The following is a 19,275-nucleotide window of genomic DNA, read 5'->3' on the forward strand; positions in this document are numbered from 1 at the left end:
TATGCTTTTTTTTTAAATCCTGTTATTTGCTTCTTGGTGGTTATTATTTAATTAGTGAACACTTTTCCTGTTTGTGGTTTTTATTGATGGATTTAATAAACATCAGTTTTCAAGTGGGGGATAGAAACAGAGCTTTAATAATTACAGACTGATTCATCACTTATCAGCATCAGCTCCCAAAAATCAGTCAGGTTCTATTTCTATAATTTTCCTATGAGCAGAGTTTCAATCAAACCTTTTTCCTGATCAGTGTTGTGACAATATCTGATTTTCACTTAAAGTAGAAACGAGCTGATTACAAATCTGACTTCTTCGTGAAGGAATGTGATACTTGATGTTATCCTCAGTATGAATACAATGAAAGTATTGAGAACTGATTCAAAGAGTTGTGAGAACCAAAGACACAACAAACGCATGATCGTGCAGAATCTCTCTCCAGACAGAGAACGGGCGAGGCAACAGTTTTCAGGTCGTAGCATTTTTTTCTTTACGCCTACATGTGGATTCACTGATACGACTGTGTGTGTGTGTGTGTGTGTGTGTGTGTGTGTGTGTGTGTGTGTGTGTGTGCTTTGTGTACTCATCACAATTCAGCAGGGATCATTTTCTGCTGACGGCGATTGTTGACGGTTCGTGTTCACACTTGCAGCAGAACAATGACATTTAGTTTTCTTTTAATAACCAGGTACTTGTCACAACTCGGGTTAAAAGTTTCTGTTCACACGCTCTCGGCTGAAATATCCAACTGATGCTGCTGTTTTCACCACTGAGTTTATTAAAAGAAAATTCTCAAAGTTAAGGAAAAGGCAGTGATTTACAAGGAAAGCTGAATGTTTAATCAAGTTTTTCGTAAACACACTTCAGGTTTTAGGTGTTTTTAAGCCGCGTTGAGGTTTTTTATTCAGAGCGTTAGTTCTTAATGAGCTAAACCAGCCTGACTTTGCTTTTCCCACCGTTAATCACCATGAAGACAACTGCCCTCCATTCCACATGTTGGTATTTTCCCAATGTTTCATGCATGCCGGAGTCCATGAAACATCCAGGAATGTCCTGCATCAACAGGTCGTCGTCGTCGAGCTTCTGCAGCCGCTTGTTCTCAAAGAAAACCCGCCGATGCACACACTCTCCTCAGCAGCTTACGTTAGCATTACTCACTGGGGAACTACACGGGGCGTTCAGTTCGGTAAAGGTGATGTCAACTCTTTCTTTGTCTGAGATTACATAACACATGACACGGCTTGAGTCAAGACACGTTCAGCCCGCAGTGCCCATGGGAACAGCTCGAAACGCCCGGCGGAGACGGATCAAAAATTATTTTCATTCCAGAGGATGAAACAGGATTAGAGCGAGACACCGGTGACTTTAAATCAACGAGACACCTTGAAGTTGTCGACTCAGCGTTCTGAAATCACACAGGATCTGTTGGAGGACGCTAACGCAGATCAGAACTGTGACTTAACCTCGACACCAGATCATCAAAGCCAGACGCTAAGTCGCTTTCATCTTCTTGCTAAAGTCCAGAGCTGAGTCTTCACTGTCAGAACACGTGGAGCGTCACACGAGATTTCCACGAAGAATACGCTGAAAGACGAGCGTTCTTTTCTCCGTCTTCTCCTCCTCCTGTTTCATCATCATCAACTTCCTCTCTTTCATCTTCTCCCCTCTCTCCCTGCATCTGCCTCTAATGGACCTGATGGCCTCATCAATAAAACACTCAAATATTCATCTGCTCCAGCGGCTTCAGACAACAATGAACAGCTTCTTTATGCTGCCGAGTGTATCATGCATGTGCCCACACACACACACACACACACACACACACACACACACACACACACACACACACACACACACACACACCATCCATTCCTTTGTAATGCTGCTGTGGGTCAGTGGTTCAGCTAACAAGAGAACAACAAAGGTAAAAGGATCTATACTGTGTGTGTGTGTGTGTGTGTGTGTGTGTGTGTGTGTGTGTGTGTGTGTGTGTGTGTGTGGGTGTGTGTGTGTGTGCACATTAATGTAAAATGAAAGACGGTGTTAATTTCATTCACTTAAATATGACTTTGTGGACGGCGTTCGTCTGACGTCGGCGTGTCGTCACTTAAAATGTTTTTCACTTTTCAAAACATTTCCTGGTTTGAGCTTCTCAACTGTTCAGATTAGTAACATGGTGTGAAAACAACTTTAGAAAAGTTTTTTTTATAATATAAACTGAAACCAGACTGATCAGTCAACAGAGTCACTGTGTGACAACGAGGACACTTCACCTCTGGATGCTGAAGCTCCTGCATCTTAACACGGAGCAGCCGGACAGACATGAGGCTGCAGCAGAAACAACGCTGACTGACTTGACGGAAGGAAGACGACGACAACGCGTCTCGACTAAAACACGTCGGATTGATTTGTCTTCTTACAAACTTCTGTGATGAGGAACGTGGCAGACGCTGGCTCCTCCCACCACCTTCTCATCCAACGACGAACCTTCAACTACAAACTATGACTGAGGTCCAACGCACCGCGTCAAGTCTCCATCTCAGATTCTTTAAACTTTATTTGACCTGGAGATTAAGAAGCTGTAGTTGGTGTCTGTGAAGCAGCAGCGGATCGTCCGACTCGTTCACAACAACAGGAACATGTGGGGGACATTCAGGCGAGGGGCGGAGCCTGTAGAGCAGCAGGAGGCGGGACATGACGTTTAAACTCTGCTGTGTAAAGATCAGTGTTGTTGTTTACAGCTCGTCCACACCGGCGTCGGCCCTCATCACCAAAACATCTGGAACCTCCTCGTCTTTCCAAGTTGACGTCTTCGTCTTCTACGTGTACGGCTCCTCGTCTTCATCCTGAGAGATTCGAGTTCTTCCAGTTTCACGTCCGTCGCGTGTTAGAAACCTCATCAGGTTTGTGCCGTATTCTCACTCGGACATTTACGTTCTTCCCGTCCAGAGTCTCCAAAACATTTCACCGGACTTCAGAGAAGATCTGAACGCAGCTCATGACACCAACACAACTGCTGCGGAAAAATATCTCCATGATGGATGTGAGGGGGGGGCCTGAATCTGATTCTGCACGAGGCCCCATACAGATGTGGACCGGCCCTGTACTGATGTTTTAACAATAAAGACATATGAAGAGTGTGTGTGTGTGTGTGTGTGTGTGTGTGTGTGTGTGTGTGTCTCACCCAGTCCTCGAAGTGCTTGCTGTCGTTGTGCAGGATGTCCTCCAGCTGGATGATGCAGTTGGCCACGAAGTCGTCGTAGCCGATGGGCGCGTCGTGGAACACGGACAGCTCGACCGTGCGCCCGTCGTGCACGTCAGTGACGAACTCGTCGTTCCACGCGGGACTGTTGGTCTTCTGCTTCGTGCACGTCTGGCCCACGCGCGAGTCGTCCACGTTCAGGGCGATGTACGTGTCCAGGAGGAAGGTCTGCGTCTTGGGGCCGACGGCGTGACGCAGGGACCAGGCGGTGGGCTTGAGGTGGAGCGCCTCGCAGATCTTGATCCTCAGCTGCCCGTTGAACACCACCATGGCGCTGACACTTGTTTGTCCCCTTTTCTCCCACAACAACCAGCTCCTCGTGTTGGACCGCGGCTCCGTGCTGCTCCTCCTTGTGTCTCCTCCTGTCAAACACCGCGATCTCACCCCTCAGCGTCCGAATGTCCTTTAGAAAGTCACAGTGAATAAACCGCAGCGGCACAGAAACGTGCGGTGACGCGTGGACGCCTCCTTCAGAAGCGCACGGAGGAAACGCGAAGAGCTCCAAAGGCCCCAGATGTGAGTCCGTGCGTCATGGCTTTATTTCGAACACGAGAGGGGTTCAGACGCTCCGGCGGCTCCGTGGAAGTGGCTGCTCCGCGTCGCATGGCACCGTGAGGCGGCGTGGGAGGCTCCGGACGCCCGCTGGAAGCAGCCGCGGCGCATCGGCGGCGCTGGAGCCGCAGCGGAGAGGAGGGGCAGATCCAGGCAGTAGGAGGAGAGACAGCGGCTCCTTGGTGCTCGCTGCACGGCCTGGCTTCGTGCACTGATCCCTAACTTCCTCCCGGGCTGGACATACCTCTGGCTGCCTCCCCCCACAGACAGACCCTCCGACGCGGCTGCGCTGCGTCTCTCTGCTGCAGGAAATGAGAAAAACACGTCAGATCTCTGGGAGGCTGCTGTCACACACTGGAGGAGAGAGACGCAGCCCAGGAGGAGAGGAGGAGGAGGAGGAAGAGGAGGAGGAGGAGAGAGAGACGCAGCCCAGACACTGGAGGAGGAGGAGGAGGAGGAAGAGGAGGAAGAAAATGTGGTGGTGGTGAGGAAGAAGAGGAGTAGAGAAGGAAGATGAGGAGGAGCAGAGGAGGGGGAGAGGATGAGGAGAGAGAGAAGAGGTGGAGGAAAATTAGGTGGTGAGGAGGAGGAAGAGGAGTAGAGAAGAAGAAGGGGAAGGACGATGAGGAGGAGGAGCAGAGGAGAGGAGGAGGGAGGAAGAAGAAGAGGAGGAAGATGAGGTTGAGAGGAGGAAGATGAGGAGGAGGGAGGGAGTGGAGTGTAGGAAGAGGAGGCAGATTAGGTTGAGAGGAGGAGGAAGATGAGGAGAAGAGGAGGAGGAAGATGAGGTGGAGAGGAACAGAGGAGAGGAGGAGGAAGGGTAGAAGAAGAAGAAGAGGAGGAGGAAGTGTAGAAGAAGAAGAGGAGGAGGAAGATGAGGAGAAGAGGAGGAGGAAGATGAGGTGGAGAGGAACAGAGGAGAGGAGGAGGAAGAGTAGAGGAAGAAGAGGAGGAGGAGGAAGAGTAGAAGAAGAAGAAGAAGAGGAGGAGGAAGATGAGGTGGAGGGGAGGAAGAACAGGAGTCGAGAGGAGAATCAATTGATTTCAAATGAAAGCTGTGCCCTTGAGCAAGGCTCCTGTGGAGGAGGACGGTGCAGCAGCAGGTGATGTGAAGTTTGTCTTCATGTCTCAGATGATGTATTGAACCAGGTGGAACCAGCAGCTTGTTTGTTTGTTTGTTTGTTTGTTTGTGACTCCAGCAGCTGATCCGACGTCGCCCTGTGTCCGTCCTGTTTCTGCAGAATGAATCAAGTTTGGGTAAAAGCACTGAGGCTGTTCCAGCTTCTCGTGTCTCCTCCCTCTGCTGGAAGTCCAGGTGCAGAAATACGAAAAGTCAGCTCGATAACGACCGATCGCCAGCTCCATAAAAGACGAGGCCTGAGGGGATGAATGTGGGGATATGTGAGGCATGTGTGGAATTTCAAAGAGATCATCATGTGCCATATTTCTTTATTGGCCACATGGTCAGACTGTGTGCAGCTCTGAAAACAAACAAGCTGCCATGGACTTTTAAACGCTGCACAAATAACTCAACATTTCAGCGATGCCTCCGTCACATCGCCTCATTTTCTGTCTTGAGTTTTTCATTTATCATATTTACAATAACTGAGAAGCACCAGAGCTCGAGCTGGGACCAAGGATCAGATTCAGCTGTTTTGACTTTTTGAAGGATTGTGTTGCAGCACGGGAATTTCATAAATTAAAAGGAATCTACATCACAGAAGTATGAGCAGCCGGTATTTAGAATCTTACACGTACGCCATCATCACTATAACATCTTTGTAAAATCAGACGAAGCACGTGAGGCGACGGACACATCTGCATTTTCTCTCCACAGACCGGAGACTCCGTGTGTTTCACAGACGAGATAATGTGATTTATTTAAAAGGTCGAGACTCAGACGAAGGGTCAAAGAATCTGGTGTCAATTAGTGACATCAGAGCATCAGAGCATCAGAGTGGGAACATGCTGTAGCTGGTGGACGCAGCACAAGGCCGAGAGCGGCACATTCATCTGCACAGATAATATTCAGTCACTATTCAAACAATATAATAAATCAGGCAGCTCAACAACACATCACAGCGCAGGGATCCATTCGTCAGGTCATCACTTTAAAGTTTTATTATTATTATTTTCAGTTAGTGTAAATCACCATCTATGTCTCTGTGTCCTGATTTTGCTTTGAAATCCTAAAAATCTTTAAGTCTCCTGAATGTCAAGTTTTTACTTTGAAAACAAATGATCTGTCATCAACAAGTCTGCGTGAGATATAAACTCTCACGTCTGAAAACAAAGACACACGGTGGATGAAGTCTGAACATTCAGATGTGGAAATGAGTGGGACATGTTTAAAAGACATGCTGGAGAACAGAGCATGAGACTCTGCAGCAGCTACCACTCCAAAGTTGTACACTAGTGAACCCTCCTGGTGAATCTTCAAAACTACAAGTCAAACTAACTCAATACAGAAGATTAGAGCGAGAAAGAATCAGAAGAAAACTACAGTTACCACCATGATGTGTTTGTTTGTCTTCACCAGCCTGAGGTGACCTCTGACCTCTGACAAGTCAGTTCATCTCTGATAATAATAATAATAAGAAGAAGAAGAAGAATGTGGGAACAGACTAATGACATTTTTATTTAAAATGTGGATAAATTATGACATTCAGTTATTTTTCCTCCACACACTGATGGATGATACTTTTCCTGTTGCTGCTGCAGGCTCCTGTAATAGTATAAACACATTATCTTTATTATATTTTATCTGTTTACAGACAAAGTGAAGATCTTTGTGCGCTCAGGCTGTGGAAACTGACATTTTTCCATCATTTGTGAGCAACATCCTCCTTTCCCTCCTTTCCCTGACTCTTTTCCTCATGCAGCCCGTCAGCTGATGTGTCTGTGCCGCTCTGCAGATACAAATCAAACTCAGGCCGAGGAAATCCCCTGGACTCCGGCCACGTCCTGACCTCCCTCCCCCCTGCTCACTCAGCTTCTCTTAAATCAAACCAACACGGCCGGCCGGCAGCAGCGGTGGATGGGATCCATCTGTGGTTGTCATCACAACTATAACTGTGGTCACAGCAGGATGACAGTGACGTCCCTGTAGCTGCAGGAAAATAACTGAAGCCTGAGAGGAACTTTTTCTTTTCCTCTGCAGGAATGAAAGGAAAATTCTTTTTGTGGAATAAAGAGGAAACAGGAGACGCTGCATTGTTCTTAAATAGATAAAGGAATTTGTTTTTCTATTTTTAGTCTTATTGAACAATCAGGTTTTCATTCAAGCCTCACTGAAGTTCTGCACTGAATAAAAACCCACAATATCTTAATAAAATATAATTCAGGACATGTAAACTTTGACTTTGGTCTAAAAGTATAACTCACGTTTTGCGGCCTTCGTCAGCAGATGGAGTTCACTCAGCATCACACCCTCGTCATCCTCCAAGTAAAACTGGTCAGGCGATGTGGCTGAAAGCTCAGAAAAATAATTCACCAAATAAATAAATGAATGAATAAATAAATAAAGAGGCTTTACATGAGAAAAAAAATAAAACCAGATGTATTGCACTAGCAGCTATCAAACAGCAGGGGGCACTAAACATCAGTCATAAAATGATAATCTTTTTATAATCTTTTAATTCTGCTCTTTCTGTCTCAATGACTCTGTTCTCGCTCTCCGTCTACACTGGTGTGTGTTTCTGTCCAGAAATAACTGACATGATATCACACACCGTGCATGTGTGTGTGTGCGTGTGTGTGTGCATGTTTTATGCAACATCTGTTCAATTAAACACCACAGCTGCCAGAGAACAACATTAACATGAGCACAAGAGAAACCAGAGAAACCAGTGATGCTGCGTGCACCTGCACCGTCTCCTCCTCATCCACCTTCATCCACCTTCATCCTCCTCATCCTCCTCTGCAGCGGTGACTTATTCCAGTTTAATAATAAACAAACTGTCAAAAATCAATATGAGTTTCTTTTTTTTGTCTTTTTCATTTTCCTCCCATGAGGGTACTTTGTGTAAGACAATCAATATTCCCACTTTGGCCCCTGGGGCGGAGGTTAAAAATGATCTATAATAGGATTCTACTCCAGCAGCAGGAATAACAATAAGCCGAACCCATTTCCCACAGGCCAACAGTGAGGTTTAATTCCCGTCTTTACTGTCACATGGAGATTTAAACCAGTAGATTTGTGTGCCTTGTGTTCCTCAACAGGAGTTTGATGTCTTTTATCTGCTTGGATTTAATTCAGGACGCCACCACAGAGGAATATGTTTAGTTGAATGTGTCAGAAAAGACAAAGTCTCATTAAGCTGTCACCCGTGACTCCAAACTCCTGCAAACAATTAATTTTCGATTTCATATCTGAGCAGAAAGTTAATGAATATTGATGTGAAGAGGCGGCGTATCTGCATAACCTTGACCTTGTCAGTTATCTCCACCTGCAGGGCAACACAGAGCCTGGATCAGTATTCCCATCACAAGACATTTGATAAATACTCGTCCTAATTTAGAGGCCAGGCAGATGGTCCTGTTGCTGGTTTTAAAAAAAAAAAACCTGCAAAATTAGGGCAATGGAAAAAAAGTGCACGTCAGCACGAGCAGCATGGAGGTGCAGCGTGGAGGTGCAGCGTGGAGGAGGTGGTGCTGCGTGTCCCAGGAGGGCGAGGAGAGGAAACGCCAGCCTGCAGTAAAACCAGCTGTTTCCTCCAGAAGTGGCTGTCGGCCAGAATACCTGCTGAAGTCAGAGAAGAGAGGAACTCAACCATCCAGAGTGTGAGAGGAACACGATGAGGAAAGAAAGAGTGGATGTGAAATATTAAAAAGTTGATGAAGATACAAACCTGTGAGAGTCGGATTTATTCGTATTTACTTAAAGACGATGTGTAGTTGTTGTAAATCACCGTAAACACGCGTCATTTCTTCATTTATCTTTTTCCCTAAATCATTAAATCAGGGAGTTTAAAGAGAGAGCATTGCATTTTGGGTAACGTTCCCCTCAGTCAGCGTTGTTTTTTTTTTTTAATCTTTAATTAAAAACTTGAATCAAGTTCTAACAAACCTCAACAATAGTGTTGGAAAATCTTACTTCTCGTTGGTTTCTGAGTTCATTCTTGACGGAAAGCTCCAGAGCAACTGTTGAATTCAACCTTGAGCTGAAGTTGTTTTATCTTCAGTTTGTCAGAGATGTTTTCCGTCACCAGTCAAGTGTCTGATCACTTTACTTTTTATTAGTTATTAGATTAAAAAAAACGACTCGTGATTGGACTTCGCTGCTGCTGCTGCAGCTCCACCCCCTCGTTACTGCGCAGATTCTGGCTCCAAGTGACGTCAATGGCACAAGATGGCCGCGCCCGTATCTGTGATATTCCTGGATAGTGGGGGGGGGGGAGTACAGACTTGTCGTCCATCTTTATTTACAATCCATGATTCTACTAATGTACAAATATTGCAATACTTTCATCATAGGCTCAACCATCATTGTGTTTCCTCGTTCTGTGACTTCGTTTTAATGAAATTCTTCCTGATTGCCACTTTCATTTCTACAATATTGATTCGCTGTAAGTGAATGAAACTTTATACAAAACCCCTGGTGTGTATTTCATCAAAACAATCGATAAAGGCTCCCTTGATTTTGTTATCGCTCCTGAAAGCCAATGATCATCCACAGCCTTCCTGCTCCAGCTCGGTGAAAACGAGGCCTCGGCAACATCAGGATGTTTTCGCGAGCCCTCGGGGGAGAGCAGATGCAAATCCTGGCTTTGTTTTCCAAAAGCGTCGCTCGGATCCGAAGAACAACTCAGTGTCTTTAAAGCCGTCAGAGTGAGATGAAGTTATAAAGCAGGGAGACAGTTTGGGGAATTGAGCCTCCGCCGTGTCTGGTTTTAATGTTTCTGTCTCATTCGGGCTCTAAATCAACTCAAACTCTTCCAGGTTTCTGATTTAGAAACATCCTCCCCTCATGTCAGCTAATCACTGTGCACGTTCAGGTGATGCCTCCCTGATCCTGAGTCACTGCAGGGAAACACGTCTCTGATTCTGGTCCCGGCTCCTCATGAACAAACAGATAAATAATAATAATGGAGCAATAAACTGACCCAGTCCTTGAAGTAATGGATTTAAGACTATGTCTCCAAATTGTCTCAGAGCAGAAATTATCATTCTGCAGTTTTATTACCCATCAGTCCCTGTGGTTATCCTGTTCTCATAACTTTCTGTGAGTGCTCGTGTGTGTGTGTGTGTGTGTGTGTGTGTGTGTGTGTGTGTGTGTGTGTGTGTTTTTGACATTACCGTTGTCCTCATCCAGTGTTGGAATCTGAAAGAAAAACAAGGAACCATTATTAACATAGTGTTTTTATGATTTCTATCTATCTCTCCATCCATCCACTGACTCCCGAGACATGAAACCCATGTGACGGAGATGAAAAATATATTTTAACCATAAACTTTATTATAAATGACAATTAATACACATTGTTTACTCTGTGAAATAAAAGATTTCATATTGACAAACAGATAAAACAGATCTATTTATCTATCTATCTCTATCTCTCCATCTCTCTCTCTCTCTCTATTTATCCATCTCTCTCTCTCTATCTATATATCCATCTCTCTCTCTATCTATCCATCTCTCTCTCTCTATCTATCCATCTCTCTCTCTCTATATCTATCTATCTCTCCATATCTCTCTCTCCATCTATCTATCCATCTCTCTCTCTCTCTCTCTATCTATCCATCTCTCTCTCTCTCTATCTATCTATCTCTCCATCTCTCTCTCTATTTATCTATCCATCTCTATCTCTCTATTTATCCATCTCTCTCTCTCTCTCTATTTATCCATCTCTCTATCTATCTCTCCATCTCCATCTCTCTCCCTCTGTCTTTGTTCACTGTGTCTTCTGCCTCATGTATTAATTGTGTGCATGTTTTAGGGGAACTGTCCCTTTAACCGTGCGGACACACTGCTCATGCTCCGGGCTTCGTGCCGGAGTTTTCCCCCAGACAGGAACCAGCGGAGGACCGGAGCAGACCGGGAGAGCAGCAGCTGCCGCAGCCTCCTCCGCAGATACCGAACCCGGACACAGGACGTCGTTGTCTGGTCTAAAGAGACGCGCGTCCGGCGGGAGATGAGCGCGCGCACACAGTCACTGGAGCTCCGTGCGTTTCACTTTCTCTGCGGGATTATGGTGGTTGACGTTGTGGGAGCACCATCCGGTCACGGCGGCGTGTTTACATCGGAACCGTGACCACTAAGTTATCTGGAAGACTCGTGGGGACGCGCCGCAGAGCGCCGAACAGCGGCGTTCATGTCCCGCTGGCTCGGAGCGGACGATCCGGCTGGAGACGCGTTTCCACTGATTTTAAAGTCTCAAGTGTTTCCATCAAAGTTGAATCTCTTTGTCTCGTCCCGCAGCTTCTTCCACGCACCCCACGGCCGTGCGTAAAAACCGCTCACCTGCGCCTTTCACGCAGGCGTCATGGGGACACCGGTGTGATGACAGCGGATCATCCGGCTGCGTAAAGTCACAGTTTGGTTCCCTCCTCTGGGGCTGCAGCCTCTCACAGAACAGACACTCAGCTGCCACCATGGAAGACACCGGGGGGATGCACCTCTGCACCTGGACCGGTTCGTCCACGAAGGGCGCGTGGAGAACGTACCTGGGGTTATTTGTGATGCTCCAGCTCCTGCTCCACGCGGAAGCCTCGTCTGTGTCCAAGTCCTGCGATAAGAGCTGCTTCTCAGGGAGGTGCGTCAACGGGAGCTGCTCCTGTGACCACGGATGGGTCGGGGATCAGTGCCAACACTGTCAAGGAAGATTCAAGTAAGTTGGAAACAGATGTGACCACTTTCCTAAATAACCTGTTACACTGTGTTCAGGGGAGAAGAAGATATATATTCACCTGTGTCACCAGATCAATGAGGGCACGCACACACACACACGCACACACACGCACACTGCAGCAGTTAAGTGCCCAAGTTCAACTGTTTCAGTTCAAATATGCATGTGAAACACTTTTCTAAATATGACAACATGTAATTTTAATGCCCAGGCAGCAGCTTGGTCTGTGGCTGTCTGTGGCTCAGAGTGCAGCAGAGTGACACACACACACACACACACACACACACACACTGGTTTATAAAGGTTGGCTGCCTGGAGACGTTCTTTAAAAATAAATTAGGATTCAGAAATTGCACGGCCGACACGCTGCCTCTTCTCTGTGGCTCACGTGTGAGAGAGGTTTTGCCGGAGCTGCCGTGATTTGCCGGGTTTGAAAACCAGGCACAGAATCTGGAAACATTCGGTGAGAAGAACTGTGACATTTGCACATGTGCACTCATCCCCGGCTTCATTCTGCTTCAACCTCTTGGCAAAGAAACGTATAAAACCATCCACCGCTGATTTAGGTTTGAATTTCCGAGGCGACGTGACTTTATGTTTGAGGTAAGTTGCTCCTCGCGCCGCTGCTTCAGTCTATGATTAGCTTTGTTAGCTGAGCCGCAGCTCCTCACATTTCAGTGATCCGTGATTATACTTTCCACGACCACGGACAATGTCTCCTCTCTAATTTTGATGCTGAGAGCGAGCGTAGTTTTTAGAATCCCTGAATGGAGGCTCTTGTTCTCAGAGACGAGGTTTACAGTCGACTCCGTGACGTTCATGAGACGAAACGCACCACAGCACAGATGTGTTTGTAAATGAGGCTCCACTTATCGGCCTGAATACGAGACGATGCTTTATGTACAAAATGATTATGTTTGACGAAGCACTTTTGTAACAACAGCTTTTGCAAAGTGTTGCATTGTGGGCTGTTTGTAGCTTTCATGTTGCTAGGCTAGCGAGTTTCTTCATGTGCTTTTATTAGCAGATCAGATTCATTGACTTTAAATAAAAACGCACAAGCTTCTAAAAGTGAAGCGTCTCATCTGCCCCCTGGTGCCTGGCTGCAGGATGGGTCCTAAACCTATATCCTCCATGTTAGCAAACGGGACATGGACCAAACTAAAATATAAAAGAAGACGAAGATGGCACCTTGCTTGCGTCATTCACCTGCTGGGGTTTAATCTGTGGTCATTAGCTGATGTCATCAGGTGGTACAAACACATCACTCTCCGGGTTGGTGGAGCTGCCCATCACCTCTCGGCCTCCAGCTTTTCGTCCTCTGTCCTTCTCCACAGCCAGCGGGAGGTTCTCATCCCGCTGATGCATGTTCAAGTGTTTCTGATCAGTTTTAATCAGTGGATTTAATGATTGACAGCTGAGACCGACTCATGATTGAGCAGCCCCTCCGTCCCTGGTCACTACTTCGCAGGTGCGTTTGTGTGCGGGATGATTTGGCTTCATTTCTGGACATTGGGAGGAAGTAAAGACGTGTCGTCCACCTTTACTCACACTCTACGATGAGACCTTTAAGTGTGTAGCCTAAAGATCGCTAACTCTGCATGTGGTCCCTGAGAAAGAGAATATATAAAGACATAACTCCACAGTTAACAACAAAACGTACGAACAATCACAAAGCCTTTATGTCAAAGGTTGATGACGTGACTGACGTGTTGTTTGTTAAAACACTGAAGCTGGTTGGTTTGGAAAAGAAGTCATGATGAGTGAAAACATGTCCAGAGCGTCCTCTGACGTCTTTCCTGCAGAAATTGACCAACAATTAACAAAGTCAGTGATGTCATGCGTCCATTGGTCTTTGCCAATGAAAATAGATTCTGCATTTGTTCACTGCACATTTGATATTTCCTCTCCTCGTCTCCAGAGAGCAGCTCTAGTTTTCTTTTGGTCCCACTCCTGTCTTCTTCTTCTTCTTCTTCCTCTGTGGCATTACTCACCCCTCGTCCCTCGACCCCTCCGGAGAGAACAACTTTACCTTGTCACAATCACCTTGTGCACACGTCTGGACGGAGCGACGGCAGCGCTTCAGTCTGGTCTTTTCTCTCTGGAGGATTCTATCGATCCCTCGGTCAATGTGATTGTTGAGAGAGCAGCGGACAGGGCAGGCTGGAGGCTGGACAACAGACAAACAATACCACAGGGAGGAGCTTTTCTTCTTGTGGCTGCCCGGTGGCGAGGTTGTGTCCATTAATACTAAGTAGTTCCTACACATACACACACACACACACACACAGTGACATGAAGAGGTGGAAGAGCTGCAGAGTTTAAATAGACTGTTTGTACAAGAACTGATCAATGTCGTCAGCGTACGAGGGAAATGTGAGAATACATTAAGTCTACGATTCCTGATTTTGATTTGTGTGCAGAGGAAAGCTAACGCAGGGTTGCGTGAACACTGACTCACGTTAAAGATCGCGGTTTCTTTGAATGTCTCCCTCTGTTCATCTTCCGGAGGGCGACTTCGCTGATTTCATTTGTTTTCGTGGTCCCCGTCGAGCTGGAACCAGGTCTGATGCTGTCAAACTGCTGTTAACACTAACTGGAGAGCCGAGGCTGCAGAGTCTGCATAAGTGAGGCTTAGCTGTGGTTCACCATCAGGTCACAAATTGTTGGGGAAACAAAAATTTGACACAGCACCAGCAGAGCAGTGGAAGGCTTTGTGAAAATCACCAAGCCGAGCTGTGGTTAGACACGTCGTCCATCTTCATTCACCATCCTGATGGGTCCCGTTGGGTTTGTTTTGGGTGTCGACTGTCGAGACCTGTAATGTTTTACTTTAATCACATTTTAATCAATGCACAAAATTTGTAATCATCACATGACGTAAAATGTGTAATCATACCATCGCCGTGACTTTGTGGCAAGGACGCTGCTCAAGTTGTAATCGTGGAAAAATGCTGCAGTTCAATGAGCTGCTTTACATAAAGGCTTCTTCTCTGTTCTTGTGGTGACATCAGCTGTATTGATGTTGAGCTCAGACCAGAGGCAGCGGAGCAGAGGAAAGGATCCGAGCTTCAATATCACTGCTGTGATTCAAAAAAAAGAAAAAACCTCAATACTAAAGCCTGAGTGGTCGCTGGAGTCAGGACGAACACACACACACACACACACACACACACACACACACACACACACACACACACACACACACACACACACACACACACGGTCTCATATCCAATAGAGACAATGGAGCAGATTCTGTTGATTTAAGGTGTTTGTGCTCTGTGTCGTTTTATCCGTCCACAGTCTCACCCTTTGTTTCTCAGTGTCTCTCTCTCCCTTCTCTCTTTTCTCTTAATCTAATTTCGCTTGTTTTCTCAAACAGCACAAACACACAAGTCGTACAAAGACACACACACACACACAAAAAAATACATATTCAAATCCTGGAGGAGACTTTTAGCAGCCGGGAAAACCTTTGACCATATCTAAATATTTGCTGAATTGAATGTAAAAAACAAATGACTGTGTTTCTTGAGGGATTTGATGGACAAAAACAAAGATTAATAAAGTCAATAACAACTCACACCTTCTTTTACACTAAATGCTAATTTTTGACATTTTTAGCCATTTAAAGGTCAACGAATGCGTTTTTTTTCCGTCAATGTCCAAAGTCGTAAAATGTTGCTGCTTTTAAAATGAGAACTGTGCAGCTGTTTTAACTGCTGAGCACATTTCTACGCTCCGTAAAATGTTTTACGGCTTCACCCACGTTCTTTCTAAGGCGGCGGGGACAAATCCTGCGAGCTGCAGCGAAGTGACACTTTCAGGTGGAAGCTTTTCGTCAGTGAACAGGTCACCTGTTTATCCTGACTTAACCTGCCAGCTGCAGAGACGAGGCTCACTTAAAAACCCATGTGACGGTAACTCCGGCAGGTTCAACAGCAGCGTGTCTAACGCGGAGCATCAAAGTGAATCCTCTCGCCGAAGAGTTTGGGAGAATAAAGCTCCGCATTAATCTCACTTTGTCTTTTGCATGCTAAGTGCAGGCTGCTAGAAACACTGGAGTCGAGCAGAGACGCACTGATCCTGGAACACGGATAATAATTCAGAGAGGATGAAAAAAATCGGACTCCCTGTTGTGAGGACATACGTGAGCCACATCAACCAAAGAGCAGGTTTCTGCTCCTCAGACAACTGGAGCCAACTAATCTTTATTTATCACACAGGAGGCTGATAAATCATCTGAGCTGCGAGACGAGATGGGGATTAAAAATTTAACACCTCTCAAAGTCAGTTACTGGCATGAAAATAATATTCTACCCTTCTATCCATCAAAGATAAATTCATAAATACACAAAGTTGAGATTTTTATTTCCCAAATGAGATTATAGTTTCAGATTAAACCCTTGAACTTCATGTCCGATTTAATCTGTCTGCTAATACTCTGAGCACAGTTTGGACGTTATGACTGAAATCCTGTTACATGATGTCGGAGCCTGTTTCAGTTCCCTCAGCTCTGCACATCACATCTGTGAATGACTGAAGGTCATGATGTGTTTCCACTGACGGTTTAAAGTCCGACACTGCGGTTATATTATTTAAATCTGGGTTATAATTAATTTAATCTCAATCCTGCACTGATTAAACCTGTAGATTCCATGATACAATATTTTACTGTTTCGTTTTTACAGTTTTAAGAAGGGGGACGAGGTCTTTGTCCTGAATTTGAACCTGCTCTCGGAGCCAAAGTCCTGACTGGTCGAACGTCTCAGGGGAATAAAAACCTCAGCTGTTCATAATTTGAGGGAAAATCAAGGCTTTTATTTTGTTAAATCCAAAGTATGATGTCCAACATTTAAAGGATCAAAAACTAAAACACAGATTCTCCTCTGCCTTCATCTTGAAAGACTTCCAAACCGATGAGAGCTGCGTTTCTATGAGAGAAAATACAAGAAGACAAGAAGCAACAGAACTCTGATACAGTTAATGTCACAGACGAAAAGAGACGTGAGAAATAAACCTGCGGCTGTGTGAAGAGAAAGAAGCCGTTCGAGGACAGAACGAGCTGGAGAGGGTTTCTGTCAGAGTCGAGCTGAGTGGAGACAGAATAGAGTGATTCTCCGACATCAGAGTCATCATCTGCTGACGCGTGTGTGTGTGTGTGTGTGCATGTGTGTGTGTGCGTGTGTGTGAGATTACTCTAAAACCTCCGGCAGTGTGCGGTGATGATGACACAGCTTGTGAACTGAAGTTGCCACCGTTCTGTGCTGAGTTGCAGAGTGTGTGTGTGTGTGTGTGTGTGTGTGTGTGTGCGAGAAAGCATGTGAGTGTTTGGGAGGGCGGAGCATCGGACGGCCATCTGTTCAGTGTGAGTTAATCCTGCTATGATGAGAGTGAGAGCAAGGGCAACAACCACACACACACACACACACACACACACACAGTTTGATATACATGAATCATTTCACCTCCACGCTGCCCGAGGCTTCTGTGGTTTCAGAGCGATCACAAAGGTCTGTTCTTGTGACGTCATCATCGTGGGACTGAAGCTGTTTATCTGACACCACGGCTCCCAAAAGTGAAGCCGAATCATCTGGAATGCCCCCTGGTGGCAGGCTGCAAAAACAAAAACAAAAACAAAAATATTTAGGTATAAGTAGACGTTAAATGTTTGACAAAGATGGTTTCTGTAATTTTAGGCGGTCTGGAAAATTATCTGCCAGTGCTTGAGATCTATTATTGAAATCTGTATTAATGAAATTATTTAAATTAACAGTTTGGACACATTTACTCAAAGTCCGTCTTTTTCTGTAAATCGAACGCCCCTGCATGAAATTCACAACCTCACGTCTGTGTAGATTAACATTGAGTCTATTCCCTAAGAGACGTCTGTGGCCCCTGGTGGACAGACCTCATCTCTCAGACTCGCCTGTTGAGTCCTCGAGAGCTGAGATTCAGTCACACTCAAGAGGATCGATCGTCATTTGGCTGTGTGTGTGTGTGTGTGTGTGTGTGTGTGTGTGTGTGTGTGTGTCAGACACACTCACCATTTACTTTGTCAGTTGGACACTAATCAGATTGTGTTTGCTGCAGTCTCCGTCCATCACAGGTTAATTATTGAAGTGTTGACTTCTTCAATAAGATCATAACAGAACTTTCCTCTCTGCAGTTTGATTTTAAAACATCTTCTTTCCTGTTGAATTTAAACTGATGTGTCTGATAGTCAGTGTTGGTGCAGACTCTTGTTTATCCATGAACATGAACTCAAGCTGAAGTGATAAAACATTAAACACTCTGCAGAGAGACACAGGTTTATTATCCCTGTGTGTGTGTGTGTGTGTGTGTGGTCCGGATCATAGCTCATCTCCCTCTCTTTGTTTTCTTTCTCATTCACTCTTTCTGTTCCCATCTCAACCTCATTGCGTCTCTTAGTCTCTCCCAAAAGGCAAACACACATTATTTTTCTTCCATCCACCCACAAAGAGCCTCATCCCCCTCTCTCGCTTCCAAACTGTTTTCACACAAATGATTTCATCACTAAAGCATGTGCTCGCTCTGGCTCCCTCTGTGTTTTCATGTGTGTGTCTGTGTGTGTGTGTGTGTTTGTATACATGTGCACGTGGTGGGTGGGTGTGTCCACAGTGTTGGGCCTGATTATTTGTGTCTGGTTGTTTTTCCATGTTCTCCTGTAACTCTCAGACCTGTTTGGTGTTGCAGGAGATAAATAAAGTCACACACACACTCACACACACACACACACCTGGTGATAACAGCGTCTGAGCCTGAGGGCGAACAGTCATTTTGTCACATCCCGTCACTTTGTGCCAGGTGGGCAGAGCCTCATTTCCAGTGCAGCTGAGCTCGGCATCACCTGAGGCTGTTATTGTGCTCGGCTGCGTCTTTTTTTCCACCTGTTTTTTTTTGTGGCACTTGAAAACATGACAACAACGCAACAAACAGCCCCATTACACCCTGATACCCAGATAAGATGCTCCACCTCGTACTGTGTGTGCACAGTGAGAAAACATACGGACAGAAACAGAGGGAAATAAGCTGTTAAATGTTAAGAACACACAAAATGATGCTAATCAATAAGAGAGCTGTGCTAGAGAAGCAGCTCAGTTCCCATGAGTCCCGTATTTCTAATAAAGAAAGAGGTCGCCTCCCTGATTCGTTTTGCATCCAAACTTGAATCCGACTGACCTTTGACCCCACTATACGGTACACTGCTCCGCTGGTGCCTCGGTCAGGTCAGCTGTGGAGAAGAATGGACGAGGATGAAAAAACATTTCTGTGCGACAGATCTTCTTTTCTGGGGGGGGGGGGGGATTATGTAACTCTGCTCCCCCACCTCACCAGGGCATGGGGGAGAGAAACAGGATTTACATTCCGACGTACAGTAATCCGTAGCATCCTCGTTAGCGCCGGTGTAAGGCCGAGTAATGTTTTACATAATGCTCTTCATCACACGCTCTTCCTCACGCTCGCTTTGTGTCATTATCATCTGTAAGTTTAGTTTCTGTTCTGAATGTTGGTGTGAATGTGTGTCAGAGTGCATTCAGGGCTTAGCAGGCCTGTGTGGGTGTGGTGTGGGGATTTTATGTGTGTGTGTGT

The 19,275-nt window shown here is 45.7% G+C and overlaps 2 protein-coding genes across 8 annotated transcripts in view; one reads left to right on the forward strand and one right to left on the reverse strand.

Annotated features, from left to right (window-relative positions):
* The window catches only part of LOC109635952 (protein kinase C epsilon type-like), a 46,626-nt gene extending 35,009 nt beyond the window's left edge, over window positions 1–11,617 (reverse strand). The window contains exons 1-4 of one of the 4 annotated variants that reach the window (XM_069539285.1): window positions 11,477–11,617; window positions 10,109–10,133; window positions 7,196–8,552; window positions 3,182–4,113 (exon numbers count right to left, since the gene is read on the reverse strand). In XM_069539285.1, the coding sequence (XP_069395386.1) occupies window positions 3,182–3,529 (348 nt within the window). In that variant the 5' untranslated portion in view covers window positions 3,530–4,113; window positions 7,196–8,552; window positions 10,109–10,133; window positions 11,477–11,617. Of the gene's footprint in view, window positions 1–3,181; window positions 4,188–7,195; window positions 10,081–10,108; window positions 10,134–10,780; window positions 10,916–11,476 lie in introns of those variants that run through there. The other 3 variants (XM_069539284.1, XM_069539286.1, XM_020097441.2) reach the window with 3 other exon arrangements.
* Window positions 11,405–19,275, forward strand: part of atrnl1a (attractin-like 1a) — a 160,011-nt gene continuing 152,140 nt past the window's right edge. For all 4 annotated transcript variants that reach the window (XM_069539280.1, XM_069539281.1, XM_069539282.1 and 1 more), the window contains exon 1: window positions 11,405–11,640. In XM_069539280.1, coding sequence (XP_069395381.1) covers window positions 11,405–11,640 — 236 coding nt within the window. The remainder of the gene's footprint in view (window positions 11,641–19,275) is intronic.

The sequence above is a fragment of the Paralichthys olivaceus genome, chromosome 14, assembly GCF_024713975.1.
Source record: "Paralichthys olivaceus isolate ysfri-2021 chromosome 14, ASM2471397v2, whole genome shotgun sequence".
NCBI classification, from domain to species: Eukaryota; Metazoa; Chordata; class Actinopteri; order Pleuronectiformes; family Paralichthyidae; genus Paralichthys; species Paralichthys olivaceus.